This window comes from Epinephelus fuscoguttatus, linkage group LG13 (assembly GCF_011397635.1).
Source record: "Epinephelus fuscoguttatus linkage group LG13, E.fuscoguttatus.final_Chr_v1".
In the NCBI taxonomy this organism is placed as follows: domain Eukaryota; kingdom Metazoa; phylum Chordata; class Actinopteri; order Perciformes; family Serranidae; genus Epinephelus; species Epinephelus fuscoguttatus.
Window position 1 is genome coordinate 30548766 of NC_064764.1, and position 18175 is coordinate 30566940.

The 18175-nt window shown below is 42.0% G+C and overlaps 1 protein-coding gene across 1 annotated transcript; it reads right to left on the reverse strand.

Annotated features, from left to right (window-relative positions):
- Positions 1-388: 388 nt before the first annotated feature.
- On the reverse strand, positions 389-15764 carry tmtc4 (transmembrane O-mannosyltransferase targeting cadherins 4). Its single transcript, XM_049593586.1, is given in 20 exon segments — positions 389-657; positions 852-921; positions 1087-1199; positions 4014-4128; positions 4332-4473; positions 4594-4701; positions 4795-4874; positions 4987-5118; positions 5476-5650; positions 5950-6152; positions 8315-8476; positions 8689-8781; positions 9081-9181; positions 9365-9452; positions 13359-13575; positions 14792-14907; positions 14996-15145; positions 15147-15199; positions 15329-15441; positions 15527-15764. Coding segments are annotated over 18 exon segments (2247 nt in total). The 5' UTR covers positions 15180-15199; positions 15329-15441; positions 15527-15764; the 3' UTR covers positions 389-508.
- Between the last annotated feature and the right edge of the window lie 2411 nt (positions 15765-18175).

Here is an 18175-nt window from a genome sequence, read left to right on the forward strand (position 1 = left end):
CTGTAGCAGCTCTTCAGCACAGGGACATTTGGAACTCCTGAGAAAGGGCCAAATCAAATAACTTTTACAACAAATTCTCTGGACTCACACATGCCTGGTGCTCGGTCCAGCTGACACAACACAGGGCAAGAGATGAAAAGAGGATGGGGTTCACCGTGGATCAGTTCCACATGGCCTTCAAATGGAGCAACAAAAGCAGCACAGCGCGGACGACCATGTAACCAGCACAGGCATCCAGCACACCTGCCCCAGACACATTTCACACCCATGAAATCAAATTAGACTCTTGGTACACAAACAGTCTCACAAACTTGCAACTGTGCAACATATTGCTTTTTCCCTTTTAAGAGTTCTTGTTCCCCCGAAAGAACAAAACTAGAGCCCGACACACAGATCATGGTCTTTATTTCCAAATGGTACAAAGCCAGAATTAGTGAGATAAAATAATACAAAGTGGAACAATGGAAAAATTTGTTTTACGGTAGGCAGGGGTTCCAGTGAAGCTCCCTCAGGGCGCAGGGCATTTAAGCTGGTCCAGTTTGCGTCGCAGCATGTTATAGTTGTCTCTGGTCCCAGGAGCCTCAGGGTCCAACTTAAGAGACAGCTCGTAGTGTTTCTTTGCCAGCTCCAGCTTTCCCCAGCGATGATACAACACAGCTGAGGGGAAAAACAGAAACGCAATTCAAGCTGAGAGGCAGCGACCAGTCTAATTCTATTCATTTAGGGCGTTCAATACAGGTCAGGTAGGCTGCACATTATTTCTTCTGCTGGCATGCACAATTATCTTTTTAAGCATTTGATCGCCTGGAATCTCTTAAATATGTGACACAGGCAAAGTTGCAGTAGCTTACCTAGATTGCCATGGCAACTAGCAGCATTTGGGTTGATCTGGAGAGCATGAAGGAAGAAGCCCTCTGACTCCTGAGGACAAAAACCCCAACAAAACAACACTGAATTATTTTTCCCTTTATGACACAAAGAAATGTACTACTTCTGGCTGAAAGCAAAAGACTCTGAGGAATAAAATCATCAACATGCATGAAAAATAATATTCAGAGTCAAAATGTTTACACGACTCCGACTGACCTTATATTTCTGTAATTTCCCCAGGACATTAGCCAATGAAAACATGATCGTGTGGTCGTTGGGGAGGAGCCTCAGAGCCTCTCGGCCGATCAGCTCTGCTTGACCCAAGTTACCTCGAAGACAGACGAGTACAAACAATGTCAAAACCTGATTTTTCTGTGATACACACCACTGCTCACATGTATTTAAGTGTAATTTACTCAACATATATGCTGCTAAAATGGTGTGTTAACATTCATACGCAGTTAACAAAACAAATCCAGAGATACATTTGTAAATAACAGCTGGTGTGGAGAGAATCTGACTGCTTGCTTTATTTGTCAGCAGTGTCTAAAGCAGAGTTTTTCCCTCTCCACACATGGAGGAGCGGTTTAGTCTCCTAATTAAGGTTGAACACAAGGCCCACTGGGTTATTGATCTCTGTCACAGACCCGTCTGATGTCTGGCCAGAAAATGGAGAAAGCGCGAGAGAGACAGACAGTCGGAGAGACAGACAGAGAGACAATGACAGTCACGTCCTGAGTCATGGCCTGTGCCCTTCAGACACAGCTTGCCAACATGCGCCTACATGTGTGACTGTGTCTGAGCGCCTCTGCCTGAATCTACACTGATTCTGCCTTTTGTTTGTGTAATGATCAAAACAAAAGAGGGGGGGTTTGAACACCAAAGAGAAAAGAATATTCCCAATTCCTTGCTATTTGAAAATGACACCTATTGTTCTTCTTTTCTCTCCCTTCTTTTTGTTTGGTGGGGGAGCTGGGGAGAGGGGTAGAATTATTTCTGTCAGATTTGGGGAACAAATGCGGTGGGGGGACTCTGAGGGGGCGCTGTTCTGGCTGTGCTTGCCCACGTTTGATCAGGAACATACTGGGCCCTGATTGGATGGTTCCAGTGCCCTCCTGGGAGACTCCGCCCCCACGGGAGCGGCTTCTGACAAAACGGCTCGAGCGTTTGGAAATCAGAGCATTCTCCACACGGCAGGGAAGAGTGCCTTCAAAACTCACAACACAAAGCTTTAATACATAAATTTCAAGCATTGCTGATTCCTGCTCTTCCGGTCTAATCTTGTTGGCCATTTAGATTTCCTGCCTTTCCAAAATAACAACGCTGTGTTTCTTGGCTGTTAATGCTGGAACAAGCTGCACCCAGAACACAGAGTTCTTTCAAAGTAGTCACTTTACACAATGCACTTCACTCTTCTTAGATAAATATAATCTGACAAATGGGTAAAGCTTATTATTATCATACTAATTTAATATATTTATTACTATTACATGTCATTACATTTTTTATTTACACAGTATGACACTAGCGTTGTCAGGATACTGAAATTTCTAACTTGCCTGACAAAAAATATATCAATATTTAACACTAAATATAACCAGGGGTAAAAATTAACTTTTTTATTCACCTATCACTGTAACTGGTGGATACAAAATCTACTGACCACTCAGTAGATTACAGTTGGGTTTTTTTGACTGGTGAGCGGCACAAATCTCGCAGCCACTTGCATGATTTACCTGCAGTTGGCTGGTGCTAACTGTTAACCCTGAATATAACAATCAATAACACAATAACAATCAGCTTTCTTTTCGCGGTTAGTAGTAGGGATGTTTCTGGCGACTAATTTCCCTGTCGACTAAACGAAAATTTCAATTAAGAGGAGTCGACTAGTCTCAAAAAGGGAAAACATGAACATGAACATGAACATGACGGCAACTAAAATAACATCTAAAATAAATAAATCGCCTCTGAAATGTGGGGCACACTGAACCTTGCAGATTATCTGACAGAAATGATAGCAATTCACTTTAAAGTAAATAAAACAACTAAATTATAATCAAATTCCAGCTGAAATGAGAGGCATTTTGCTCCATGCAGTATGAATGTAAACCCTGCACATTATCTGACAACAACTCACTTAAAGTTAACAAATAATACAACATCTCAAAAAAGATAAACTGCTGCTAAATTCATTTTCTAGATCAAGTACTGCCAAACCGCGCTGGTTTTGCAAGAGGACATCTCTCTGATTTGTCACCGTGCTGTTTTAAAACTCCAGTCTACTCGAGCATTACCGCGGGGAGGGGGACTGCTGTCTGACAGCTCTGTAGCACCCACTAGTGGCGGGCGGCTGCATGACAGTTAAGCGGCCTTGTACAAGAATAAAACACTAATTGGTTTAACCGACTCATATTTCTGGTGCCGACTAGCAAGAGGGTCGATGTTTAGTCATTTCGATGGCTAATCGCGCACATCCCCTATGATTAACGCAAAAAACAGATTACAAAAATATATTACAATTGATTTTAAGATGCTTAAATAACTTTAAAAGCTCAACATGGTTTAGCGAGTTATAAAGCTAAGCCTCTGACTACATGCGCTCCAAGTCGTGACCTGAGATCCTCAAACCTGCCCTCACTAGTTGTCCCCAGATTGAAGTTGGTAACTAAAGGTGACTGGGCTTTTGCCATCAAGGCCCAAAGGCTGGCTAGCTTGCTAGCTTTCCGTTTTTAAATCATTGCTTAAAACATATTTTCATAGTAAAGCTTTCCCTGTTTTCCCTTTACTTTTGTGATTTGTAACTGTTCTCATATATTTATGCACTCTGTGAAGCACTTTGTGGCCTTGTTTAGATTAGTACTGTACAAATAAAATAGTATTATCATATTATTATAAAAAATGAGTATTGAATACTTTTCAAATATTCAGAATTGATATGTGTCGATTAATGGATATTTCTGACAACAGTATATCACAGCAATTATAGTATTTCTGATATTAAAGACACATTTATCAGCATTGTAAATAAAGAGGTTGTCTTGTGTTACTCTGTATATTAGCAGATCTCTAAATCAGAGTGATAGCTGGTTTCAGTGTCTGTGATGTGTGGTATCTTTGTGCGTGTGTGTGCGTTTGGTTAATACCTGTGTTGTCCAGCAGTATGACCATGTTGTTCCAAGCCAGACTGTGGTCAGGTTTTAGCACAGTTGCGTTCCTCCACGCGTTCAGAGCATCCACATGTCTGTTCAGGTCGGCATACTGTCATGACAAGAGACATACACTGTTATAAATTCTCTTTCTCTATGTGTGATAAAAAAACAACCAATAAATATAAGTTTTATTATTTTTAATTTGGTTTAAATTTTAGGATTGGAGTTGTAGAGCAGCACCAAATAGAACTGATTATAACCTTTATTTCTGTTTGTTAAAGCTGCTGTATTTTTAACACCCTTGTGTCTCACCAAGCGTCCCAGGTTATAGTAGCAGTCTGGGTATTTTTTCCGGAAGCGGATGGCGTTCCAGTAGCTCTGCTCCGCTTCCTCAAACTTCTGCAGGCTGTTCTGAACTATACCCAGATTCATCCACGCCGCAGCAAAGTCCGGCCTACACAGATTAAAAAAAAATATATTCAGTAGGGAGCTTTTTCAAGATATCTGGAGTGAGTAAAATAAATTGGTTGTCTGTCTGTAGTGAGCAGAGTGTTCTATGTGTTGGGCGACGTACTGAATAGAAACGGCTTTAGACAGCAGCTGCTCTGCCTCGATTAGCTCATTCCTCTCCTTCAGGATATTCCCCAGGTTGTTCATGGCGTGGACGTACGTAGGATGCAGCCTAAAAGCCACAGAGAGAATACAGTTAACATGACTCAGCCCTCTCAGCTAGCACGTAGCTGATTGGATTGCCACTGCGTGTGAGGAGACAAACCTGACTGCCTCTCTGTAATATGCGATAGCAGCAGTAGAGTTGCCTCTGTCAGCCAGGTTCTTGCCGACATTATAATGGACCTGAGGAAGCAGTCGTCAACACATGAGGCAAGCATCAGAGTGTTTTTAATTACTTGGCTGCAATCTGTTTCCACATGTGGACAAACGTTTTACTGACACATGCTGTATTTACCTTGGCATTGAGCGGACAGACAGACAGCGCACTGGTGAAGAGGCTTTGCTCTGACCGCCACTGGTGACTGCGCAGAGCACAGCGAGCTACATACACACACAACAGCGCGAGCACCGACACAAACAGCGGCTTCTGGAAAAGAAGACATTCAACAAACACGTACTGTAAATCATTATCACCCTTAAGCTTAAAAATCAATTATCTGTGACTCAGAGTTAATAGCCTGCAAATGTATCTGTGTAACACGTGGACGCCACCTGCTGTCATCATCCCTTTATAGGTGAGTCATTAGTCATTTCTCATGCCTGCCCCTGCTCTGCATCACTGAGTTACTGAATCGTTAAAGCTGCGTTAACAGATGGTGAAATAAAAGAGTTGGAAACCAGGACGGTGGTGGCTCATAGAAACAGAAAGGTCACTGGGTTGTTGGAAAGTGAGGGTTCGACAGGATGTGGTATGCTTTACTTAGATGTTAGGATTCAGCCCTACCCTGTATTTGGACCAGCGGCAGCAGCAGTGTCCCACAGAGTAGGCCAGCAGTAGGCAGTAGCCAGCTGAAGACAGGTAGAGCACTCGCTCAGCAATGACGAAGCCCACCCTGAAAAAAATGTTACAGGCCGGCAGGAAGGGGACCACCAGCAGCACCAGACCCAAGGTCAGTGTCCTGGCAGGGAGAGAGAGAGGTCACTAAATGCCAGAAGGTTATATACATGTGTGTGACACTTTAAAATGGCGGTCTGACACTGTATGTAGACTCAATAAACACAGGAAACTTTCCCTGTGAAGCACACACTCAGTCTGTCTCTAAACCAACAGAGAATTTTAAAACTCAATCCAGACTTGGTGCTCCGGTCACACTGAGCTGGATATGGTACAATTTTCATAATGAAGTGTAAAGTCTAGAGAGGCCAACATGTACTTCGTTTCATCCGCAGCGAGTGCGAGATGGCAGTGCTCGCTTACCTCCTTCTCTGGCTGTCCTGCGAGCATAAGGCTTGGCTTATCAAGCCTATCAGGACGCACCAGAGCAGCAGCAGCCACACCATCCTCCAATCAGTGGCTGACTTAATGAGAGGCACACAGCCCATGGACCAATCAAAACACAGCCACCAGGGACACAGCAGCAGCCAGGCATTCAGAGAGTAGTAGTAATTATAGTTCACTATCTGCCAATCAAAGAGGAGCGGGAGGGGGGCAGAATGGGAGAGAGTAGGGGAAGATGAGGGAGGAAAAGCATTTCAAATTCAGAATCAAAGTCAATCACTGCGTTTCATGATGAAGATTACTTGGGGCAAACCTAATATTAGACGTTTGATTAGACCTAAACTATGACCGAATGAAATATGCTTCATTTACAGTCAGTTCATTGCTGCATAGATCCTAACATACATTCAAACACACAGTTCACCCAATTACACTTATAACAACATGATATTACTATATATGATGGAGATCAGTGATACTCAACTTACAGCCCGTGGGCCAAATCTGGCCCTCAACAGGGTGCCTGATGGCCCCCAACTATTTTCTAATTCACAATGAAAATACACTGATTCACACTGGGATTTTTTTTGTACTTTTAGTATAAATACAGTGCCAGAGCACATAATAAAAGCATCAGAATGGAGTTTGATTATCAGAAAAAAGCCATGAGATGATCGCCAGAGCCCCAACAGAGGGAAGAGAGAAGTCCTCAATTCCTAGACATACCCCTGCGTACACCTGACCTCTGTAGGGCTGCTGCGTCCGGCCCGTGGCCTCCTGTCATTTTGCAAAAGTGACCCCACGGGCAAAGCAAGCTGAGTTTCCCTGATCCAGATGCTAGCTATTTAAAGTACAGATCACCCCAAAATCAACAAAGCATATCTGTTCTCTTACCTGTAGTGCTACTTATCAGTCTAGATTGTTTTGTTGTGAGTTGCCAAGTGTTGGAGATATCAGCTGTAGAGATGTCTGCCTTCTCTCCAATATAATGGAACTAGATGGTACTACGTTGATGGTGCCCAAACACCAAAGAAATACATTTAAAAAACTCAACAGCAACGTCTCTTTCCAGAAATCATGACCCAGTTACTCAAGATAATCCACAGACCTTGTTGTGAGCAGTTTCATGTAAGAACTATTTTCTTTCTACCGAACTACACCTGCCAACAGTATCACTGTACAGAAGGAAGCGTGCATCTACTGCTAGCTCCATTAGCACCACTGAGCTAGTGTTACAGCTCAGTCGAAAGGGACGCCATTAAAAGGCCGAGTATTGCAAATGCAATATTTTTCGACTACATTTGATAACCATTGTGTTAACAGAGGTATTTTGTTGCGTAAAATGCCACCACCACTCTTCTTCATCCAAATTATCTTTACACAGATACATTTTGTAAGTGTTACATTTATCAAAATATTTATAAAATAAGTGTATGAATTGTACATGCTGAACTGCCAACAAATACACCACAAACTGTTGTAGCTGGGCTGTAGCTGCTGCAGTAGTGAGCCTCATGGCCCCTGACTATTTTCTTATTCACAAAGAAAATAAATTAATTCACACTGGGATTCTTTTTGTACATGTAGTATAAATACAGTGCCAGAGTGCATTAAAATGCTTTAAATAGAGCTTGTTTATCATAAAAAAATGCCAGGAGATAATCCTAAGAGCTCCTGACAGAGGTCCAGTAGTGGGCCAATCAAACGTCACAATAAATCGAAGATCATTTACGGTGATCGGCTGCAAGAACAACCATGAAAAATAGTCTTTTTTTTCTAGATCTAGGTACAAAAAGGATCGAATGTGGGAATCATTTGACTGGAGAAGTTTCAATACTTGGTACTGGGTTATGCCGTTGGATACCTTTACGGTATTAAGTACTGATAGCCGTTAATGTTAACATATTGCATTGGCACGAGCCTTTAGTCAATGTGTAGATGCAGGTTTCTTTTGCATTGTGATGCGGTTGGTGGATGTAGTTCAAGAGAAATAAAATAGTTCCTACATGTAACTGCACACAAGGAGGTCTGGATTATCTTGAGTAACCGGGTCATGATTTCTGGAAGGAGACATTGCTGTTGATTTTTCAATCTTTTTTCTTTAGCACTCAGCTTGAGGGCACAAGCTCAGCGCCACGTAGTTACATTATACTAGAGAGAAGGCAGACATCCTAAGACTGATGTCTTCAACACTCAGCAACTCACATCAAAACTAGATTGATGAATAGCACTACAGGTGAGAGGAGAAATATGTATTTTTGATTTAGAGGTAACCTGTCCCTTTAACGTGTGGTTAAATGTTGTATCTCACAATGATTAACTTCCACAAAAAAATCTTACTCACTCTAAGAAATATATTTTCTGCAAAAGAGGCAGGGTTGTCTACTTCAGTGAATGCCGGCGGTCCTGTTCCCATGATCCTCCAGCGTGCATAGAGCATTGAGAGTCCTCCAAGACCCATGAGAGCCAATCGTGTAAGCAATCCTGTTCGAAATATCTCACTTAACTGTCAAAAAAAATATCACCACTGGTTACTGACACAGAAAAATCAATATTTGTTAGCTACTTGCAGCTAAGCGCTGTTTTACAACTACAATGAACTTAAATTCATATTGCTTTACATAGAAAGTGTATGTGATGTGACATTAATCATACGAGAGAGTGCATAATTTATGACAGAAGGGAGGGGAGGGGGCGGGAATATAAACTGTAACTCACATCGAGTAGATTCTTCCTAAGGAGTAGCCTCTGGCTAAGTTCATACACATTAACATTACAGATCAGAAGGACATCAAAGGCTGCATTCACACCCTGAAGGAAAATACATAGAGGAAAAAAAGCAGAAATGGCATTTAAAATGTATATAGGTCAGCAACAAAATGGATCTTTAGCTCCCATCATACATATGAAAAACATGAGAATTATTTTTTATGTAAGCAAGAAGAACAAAAAGAGATCACATCAGTTGGTATGTCTTCATAAAGTATTAACTGGGCGAGGATTATTGCTCATGTGGTCTCTCTTTTAACATTGTTCTTACTGGATGTGATGAAAGCATCAACTCACAACAAAATCGCCTTTCAAAAAAAAAAAAAAAAAAGACTTTGTACCAAGACTGTGATGCCTTGTTCTTTACAGAGCATCGCTGCAGCACACAGCAAGAGGCTGACCACAACCCACTGGACAGAAAACCTGTCATCTCTGTCACTCCCTGGGAACACAAAGCCGAGACCAAGCCGGTTATGGACAGTTCAGGCTCAAAATGTAGGTGTTCAAACATAGATGGATTTTAAAAACAAGCAGCTGCAGAATGTTTGATGCTGGCGTTATATACATCTGTGCAGTGTGGTATTACAGTGGACATGAAGAATCATATTTGCGTTAAGATACCTACCTCTGTTGAAAGCCTTGCAGTAGGTGAGGAACGACAGCTGGAAGAACAGAGCGCACAAAAGATCTGCTCGGCCCACTATACCAGCCACCTTATTAACATGAAGAAGGGATAAGAAAGCGCAAGAGAGTGAAAATGCGATACTACTACCGAGTATACATTTAGAAACAGCATTATAATATACATCCCATCGTGAATTACTGCATTTTGGATTACATGTTCCATTCTGTGCACACATCACAGTCTGTTTTGCATGGGGCACCCAGTTACAAACGGAGGCTTATTAACAGAGATAGGGAGAAATCTCTCATTACCAGCATGGCTTGTTGGTGTGTGTGTTGTATACAGTGTGTGGGTACAGTATGGCTGGCATCCTGGGGCTGCCTGCTTTGATACATACAGCAGGCCTAAGCCAACAGTCTGCCTGCCTCCCACCCCCCAGGTCTCACCCAGTCCTTGACCTGCATGATTAAAGAGAATGGAGAGGGGGCATTGCTGCCTTCCAGCCAGGCTTTACAGCAAACACACATATGCTGGCAGGTCAATAAGCATCCCAACACAGTTAATAATCAGGCCGTGCTACCACATGCTCCTTGGCCCTGCGCTCCCAGCTGAGACGGGGCTTTTGTTCTTGGCATGGAACCACTGCATGTTTAGTATTGAAACCTCTGGACTAGTATCGAGATACCGTGATGTGCTGCTGTATTTTGTGAAGAAAAGTTTGTTCGCAGCCCAAAAATCACAACCAGTGTTACGTCTCAAAGGGCAGCACAGGTCAACAACGGCAACTGTTTGTGACTCAGCTAAAGTTTAAAGCAAGGACGCAGGCTAGCTCGATTGGGGAACGGGTGCATCGACTATAGAGCGAAAATAAGCTGATCTCGTCTTGGCTCGCCATCACGCCATGACCGTGACGCCAGCACCCGCGTGTCATCTATACTCTGAGTACGTCCTGGCTGTAGATGACTGAGTGGGGACGCTAGAGGGCGCTAGGTGCTTTTCTTTTTTACAGTGTAGTTTTTCTAAGCCACAAAGAAGACAACGTTGCTAAGAAAGATCATGTTTTGGGAAACTCAGCCCTGCAGCCCAAAGCATTTCCTGACTGTATTGGCTCGTAGCTACATCGCCTAAACGACAGCGGATGGAGTTTAACCAAGGGACTGTTAGACTACAACTTGACAAAACAATTGAACGGTATACTAAACATGCAACATGTCTTCTACAGTGGAGTCACTCGCTGCCAGGCAGCTAAACATTTTACAACTATGGTACTTGGATACAAATATGGAAAATGAGCTAAAGAGAACATTTGAAGAACTACATGATGGTGTCGAGTCTGTCACCCACCGCAGACATTGTCTGTCCACAACAAAAGCTTCCTCGGGATAACAATGGATATCACGTCACTGGATATAACGTTACTGGGACTAAAAATCCACAGAAGCGCTTACATTACCGCTTAATGTAACGTTACAGCACTGTGGTGAGGCCAGCAGGTCGACAGTGACTTCAGAGATGGTGAGAGACGTGTTTCATTAAGATGCTCTGGTAAGAATTGTTCATATACCTCTATCTGACTTGACTATCTTTTATTGTTTAGGGCTAAAATGTTTTAGTGAAAGTGAACTTCAGTTTGTGAAGGAATACTGCATGCTGCATGGTGTTTTAAAACCTGGCCAAAAATAACGGAGTAACGCACCGTTTGGTAACGGTAACTGAGTTACTGAATTTAAAAACTAACGCGTTAGAGTATTAGTTACTGTCAAAACTAACAGTGTTACAGTCATGTCATGTCATGATCAGTGTTGGGCAGTAAAGCGTTATTAATAACGTGTTACTGCCCAACACTGATCATGATACTGTAAATATTAAGCATAAACTAGGCAGGATTTTTCTAAAAAACAATGTATAGACTCATACTAAAGTAATCTCTCTCAATCATCACTTATGACCCACTGGAAGTGTGTAGCAGTGTATTTTCTGTTTCTTATTTTCTGTGTTCGGGACATTAATGGGCGTGTACACTTTTGATTTCATCATCTGTATGAAGTTACATGTTAACACTTCAGGTTGGTGACTTACTGTGTCAGAAAAATGGAAAAACCAAGAGTAGAAAATGCAACTCTGACACAGAGGAATGTCAGTAAATGGGGATAAAATCTAGTGAGGGGCAACAGTTGTGTACTATTGTTGCAGCATACCTCTTGCAGGTCCTGTAAAACTCACCTAAATTCACCTACAATGCCTAACCAACACATAGCCAAAGTAAACTGAATGCTGTTTTTGCTCCATTTCAGTACATGTAGATGCACAGTCAGGACAGATGCAGGGCAATAAATTATGGATAATGTGTGAAGAAATATGATGTTTGAAATGATGCAACAGCAGTTTGTGGATATCTATGGATGCAATAATGTGTTTGTTGGATTTAGATCATCTGGATGACTGGGAGTGTGTGAGACATGAACCGATAGATGTGTAAGCAGAATTTCTGTCATAATAAAGATTATAATAACACTTCATAGGTGAGTAGCACCGGTTTGAGCCTGCTGAGGTGGTTGTGTCTTGAAATGAGCAGCAGTACTGGAACCGTGAGGAGTGTAGCTTTCAAATATGTCGTATGAGTGTAACACTTCAACAACAACAAATACAGCTGTTCTTTTCATTTCATAAATCATCAAAAAACACCTTAAGGGAGTCCACAGATGGCTTATCTGAGTTTTTAACAGTTTTTTATGGATGTTGTACTGTACTGCATGGTGAGACAGGGTTTCAATAGAGCTTACAAGCCTAACCAAATCTGTCTAAGTTTTATCTTCAACCACACACAGAGACTGTTTCTATGCAAAGTTTTTTGGAGAACCTATGATCTAATGCAATGTGTTAAAAAAGAAGGTTTATCTGTGTGCTGTATTTGGCAGTTATTGTTTTTCTAGCAGCATTTTCTTTTTAGACAACATTATGTCATTTTGTGGGTTGTCTGAAAAGTTTTCATAACACAACACAATAGTTTGCAATTGCTATTGAGCAAACCTGAACACAGTTTAGATGTGTGTACGTGTCACACACCCTCAAATCTGGCACTGTTGTTTCGAATGTGAATCAGTGCACTCTGCACAAATGACTATCAAAGCCTTCCTCTCTATGTGTTGCTATTAGACTGTTGAGCACTTTGGAGTTCATGGGATATATAGGGCATGTATGCTATACTGACAATGTATACTGTCAGCACTGTATCTACTGTTCTGTGTATTTAAGCAATATCACACTCGAGGTCGTGACTTGTACTGTATATCGTCACGGCTGTGATTCAGGACAATTACAGCCGTGACAATATACAGTACAACGTCACGACCTCGAGTGTGATATTGCTTTTATATACAACAGTTCAACAACAGCTTAAACAGCAATGCTGAGTAAGGAAATGCTAACAAAGGGTGATGAAATAAATGATTTAAGTATGTTATGTAGCTGTAAAAACAGTTCCCCCAGTCTGTTGCCAGGCAACGCAGCACACACGCCAAGAACTCACAAGCTACTTTGTATTTACATTGATCTGCAGCTGTGTAACTTCGTCCAGTTTGGCTGATGAAACGTTGGCAAACCTGGGTGTTGGCACGGCCGGATTCAGCTTTCACTCTCCCTCATCCTTATCTGATGATCATTGATAATTCAGTATATATAGTGTACAGCTATAGTGTCAGTTTGCGTCAATGTAGCGAGTGTGACAGTTGGTTAATAAACGGTTGTATTTATATTTATAACACCTGTGAGTGGAGTGATTTTACTGTTACACGTCCCAGTGATGTTGTACTCTATATCAGTACTCATGGAATGCCTCTCGTCCAATCAAATTACTCAGTCAGAACTAACTGTTGTATAATAACAATATATTGCATCTGGTTGTACTACTTGTTTTCTTTAGCGCTACTATGAGAGCCAAGCATGTAACAATTCTGATGTTGTGCACAGAAATGAAATCTTGAACTCTACTCACACTTTCTGTGTGGACAGGATGTGCGGCAAAGAAGAGAGCAGCAAGCAGAGAAGTCTTTGGAGCGTGATTCAGTATGCTACCCTTGTCATCATAGGCCAGTCCACCAATCAGTATGGCAAACAAGTCAATCATAAGGGCAGATATGACAGCATGGAGGATGATGTTCAGCACGTGGAAGCCAACAGGGTGCAAGCCTCCCGCCAAGAGGTAGTTCAGCCTGCAACAGCAAGAGGGGGAAATATGCATGTTAAATGCATGACAGATGTAAGAAAGTACAGACCTGTGTGTCAGGACAAAAAGTATTAGTCATGTGTTGTATCTGTAGGCTCTATCACCCAGGACAGTAACTGCTAGGATGGAAGCACTAATAAGTGACCTTGTTGCTTGAGGTGGCAGCAGCATGCTTAATTGAAGCCTGCACCTCATTAAGACTGCATGAGCTCCGACAGGAAGAGCCTGGAGCAAGCTGCAGCCTTCAGCGCTGTCTGCTGATAGTGTCCTTGGCTTCTCAGTCAGATCCTCCCCTTCAGTCCTCCACAGTGCCAGCCTCTCATCCAAATATAGTCGCTTCTGGCTCCAAAAAACTAAGATGGTGGCAACCATAATGCTTAACTTGAGGCTTCAAAACTGGGTGACGTCACGGTGGTTGCAATCAATATTTTCACTCTATGTTCTGGAGTGAATGGGAGGGAGGACTCGCGACCTTGCGAGCTGTCCCCCTGCCACAGTGCTAGACTCAGACTAGCCCAGTGACTGGCAACAGATGCACATTTTCCGTAATGTCTCCGAGCAGGCCTTGGTCTGTCTCATATCTACACACAGAGGATGAGGAGGGATGCATCCAAATCTACCTTTGTTTGCAGACATAAAGAGAAGCTTCAGCATATTACCCGGCTGCCAGACCATACACAAGTGCCAGAGCAGCTGCACAGACTACTGTAAATGGGAGCCAAACCAATAAGCCCAAGATCAGACTAACCAACCGTCTGCCTGGGGCTCTACACACCTCTTTTCTAAATGCAGACATACTGATGTGAAAGCTGACCTAGATGTAGCTCCTGATGCAGGTAGCCACAATGGCAATTACAGTCCATTTCTTTCTGTGTTTGCTTTCAGTGTTGCAAATGATCCATGTAAAAATTGTGGTTATTTGGAAAGCTATAAGAGGCTCACACAGTTGCATGAGTCCTTGTTCACCCGGATCGCTACAGTAGCCACTAGCACAGAGTCACAATAGCCACATTTATGATAAATACACCAGAAATTTCCTTTGATATAACATATACTCTAATAGTTAAAGTGTTAGCAGGAACTATGTCGAGGTGGCCTGTTAATCAAAGGAAGCACCTGCATGTTGATCAAATTCAATTATTTTTGTAACCATGGTATAACATCAGTGTCTGAGCTCACACAGCAGATATATATGCCCTTACCGAAATGTAAGGACAGTGAGAGGTCGGTAGGATTTGTGACTAGAGTTACTACTCAGGTTGCTCCCCCAGAAGTCATTGCTCCAGATGTTGTTCAGAGGCGTTGCTGGTCTTAAGTCCTGAAACAGAAACACACAGTTAGACTGATGCTGCAGAGGCAGTGCCGTAAAATGTACAACAACACATGTGAGTAAGAGAGACAAATACCTTGTTGTTGACAATTGCTTCAGAATCATCAAACACAAACTCCCCATCATAGCTGTTGATGAAGCACAGGAGAGCCACCAGGGCGACAGTGACCTTGGCCCGGACTGGAGCGAGCTTTGGAAGGGGTATCTGGTGATCCCAATAGACTTCACACAATGCCATGATGCACCGGGTCTTTGGTCATTCTGTATCATCCTCTGGTCCCTGAGGGGGAGAGGATGGGTGCAGGCAGAGAGCAGTCACATTGTGTCACCTGCTACAATCACAGGTTGTAAACACTAATAACAAACTTAACAAAGAAGCATGGTTTTAATAAAGTGGGTGAAATCATACCTTATCTTCTAAGAGACACACAGTGAGAGGTCACCGTGGCTTGTGTAACTCCCATATTAGCTCATTTGCTAGCTAGCAAACGTAAAACCTGGCGACGGAGCCAATACTCGCACCTGCACAAAAACGTTGTGATTAGTTTTGCAGTTTGAAACAAAGAGGTTAAATCATGACGCTTATGGCGGTGAAGGGTAACGTTACCTTGGAAGTTAGCAGGCTAATAAAGCATGACTTTAGCATTTCTCGTTAGCGGCTGCTATTCCCATTTACACGGCACAAACATGACAGGCGCGCGGTAGAAGCTGTACCGATATCGCGCGCTACCTATTTAAAATGTTTCGCCAAAAACTGACAAGATCTTCAGTCACATTAGACACCACCGGCGAGATGCAGACGGACAACTCGCGGCTGTAAACAAATATACACGCTCAAGCTGCAACACTTCCGGTCTAGCGTAAGGGTCACGTGTTCGTTTTCAGCCAATAGCTGAAAAGCTCCAGTCTTCTTCTTCTTGTTGTAGTTTTCCTTCTTCTTCTTCCTTTTCCTCTTGTAGTTTTTCTTCTTTTTCTTTTCATCTTCTTTAAGTTTTTCTTCTACTTCTTCTTCTTCTTGTAGTTTTTCTTCTTCTTCTTGTAGTTTTGTCTTTTCCTCTGTTTTTCTTCTACTTCTTCTTCCTGTAGTTTTCCTTCTTCTTCTTCTTCCTTTTGCTCTTGTAGTTTTTCTTCTTTTTCTTTTCCTCTTCTTTAAGTTTTTCTTCTTCTTCTTGTAGTTTTCCTTCTTTTTTTTCTTCTTCCTTTTGCTCTTGTAGTTTTTCTTCTTCTTCTTGTAGTTTTTCTTCTTTTTCTTTTCCTCTTTAAGTTTTTCTTCTTCTTCTTCTTCTTCTTCTAGTGTTCAGTGAGATTGATAAAGTTGAGTTAATGGCAAATGGGGCACAGCATGGTTTCATTAATTTCACATACACACATACAGCATACTGTGAAAGATCTTACAGGTTAAACAACGAAACACATGTACGTTAGTCTCTTAGAGAACTTTATTGTACTTATAGTTTAAGAAAAGAAATACAAACTGACGTTTTTTTAGCTGAGGTAAAAAGTTGATTCAGTTCTTCAGTTTCCTTTACTTCTCCTTCTTCTGGAGGTTATCAGTCTCATTCTGCAGACGGGATTTTGCAACAGGTTCCTTCAGCAAATGCATCAGAAAGTCTCTTTTTAATACTGTGTCTTCTCCTTTTCCCGTGTAAGAATTTAAAGCTGATTTTGCACCCTCATACTCTGATGACTCTAAAATTTCAGTTAAGTTTTTGCTGATCATGCTTTTTGGTAATACTTTACAGCAGTGGGCCAGAACCGGTCTCCCAAAGGGTCCGATCCTGCCCACTAGACGACTAGACTAAGAGGTGCCAGGTTTCAGGAGCAAGTTAAACACTTTGTTGCCTACTTCATGTAAAATTCTGCTTCAGAGGCTTTTCCACCCTGACTAGAATACAGGTCTCGGATACAACAATGAATACTTAGTGTGACTATGTTTAAAGATATTGATCATTGTGCAAAATATTATCAATCAGTAGCTTCAGTTCAAAAGAATCTGTATCAGGAAATGTGTGAATAAATGCACATGTACTGACAGTGAGAAGTAGACTGACTGAATGAGGAAAAACTGAGACATGTTATTGAAACTGCACTTAAAAATACTGGCGATGATGGAAGTTACATGTTTTGCTGTGATGGTCGTATTGCTCCGGCCTATCTAAAAATCAACTGGGCTGTATGTGGCCCATGTACTAAAATGAGTTTGACACCCCTGCTTTACAGTATATAAACAGACCTTGTGTTTTAACGCAATGGTTCCCAGCTGGTGGGTCAGGGTCCAAAAGTGGGTCACAGGTTCATTCTGAATGGACCTCAAGTGACTCAAACGTGTCAAGTTTGTCTAAAACACACTATTTTGAAGTAAAGTAATTTTCCAGCAAAGAGCTTTTATTTTGAATTGCTGTTTCCTGCTGTAGAGTGAGTGACTAACAGACAGCTACTTTTCAGAGACATCAACTAGCTCGACGACACGGCCAAACACAAGTATGACGCTGAATATATTAAACTGTGTGGACCTTGGACTAATGACTAAGGAGAAATCTGGACCTTGTGGCTGGACCAGTTGGGAACCAGTGCTTTGATGCAGCTCATGATTTTTGGATTATTATATTTACTTTTCTCTTACTGTGATTTCTTTTTTTCCTAATTTCTGTAAAGGCTGAATCTTGTAGTTTTTGCAATGCAACAGTTTGCTTTAAAATCGATCACTTCCTCTACTCCCTTTGACTCTCTCCTGCTCTGTCTGTCTACTGTACAATTGCTGGCTCTGCCTCTGACATAATGTTCTGATCCTGTCATTGATTGTCCATCCCTGTTTTCCTTTTGCTGAACTGCTGATGCGTCAGATCAGAGATCAGTGCAGAATACCGTCAATCAGGCTGGCCTACAGTATGTGAACACACACACACACACACACACACACACATACACACATACACACTTATTCACTTATTGGGTGGCTGAGTGAGTGAGTTACAATCTGTCTTTAGTAACTCTTTTTCTCCATTCTCTCATCTTAAAGTTAACCAACTTAAATATGAGGAAGTAAACACACCAGATTGCAAGGTTATATAGATGTGTACTGTACTGGAAGTTTGTCCAGCAAGTTGTCTGCGAGTGGTCAGTGATGTCCAACCCACCAAATCATAAAGAATGCAGTGATGAGTAAGTGACTTTGCACTTGTAATAAAACGTAGAGATGCATGATACACTGAATCAAGGCTATGTAAAATGGAGGAGGGTGCATGCATGTCTATAG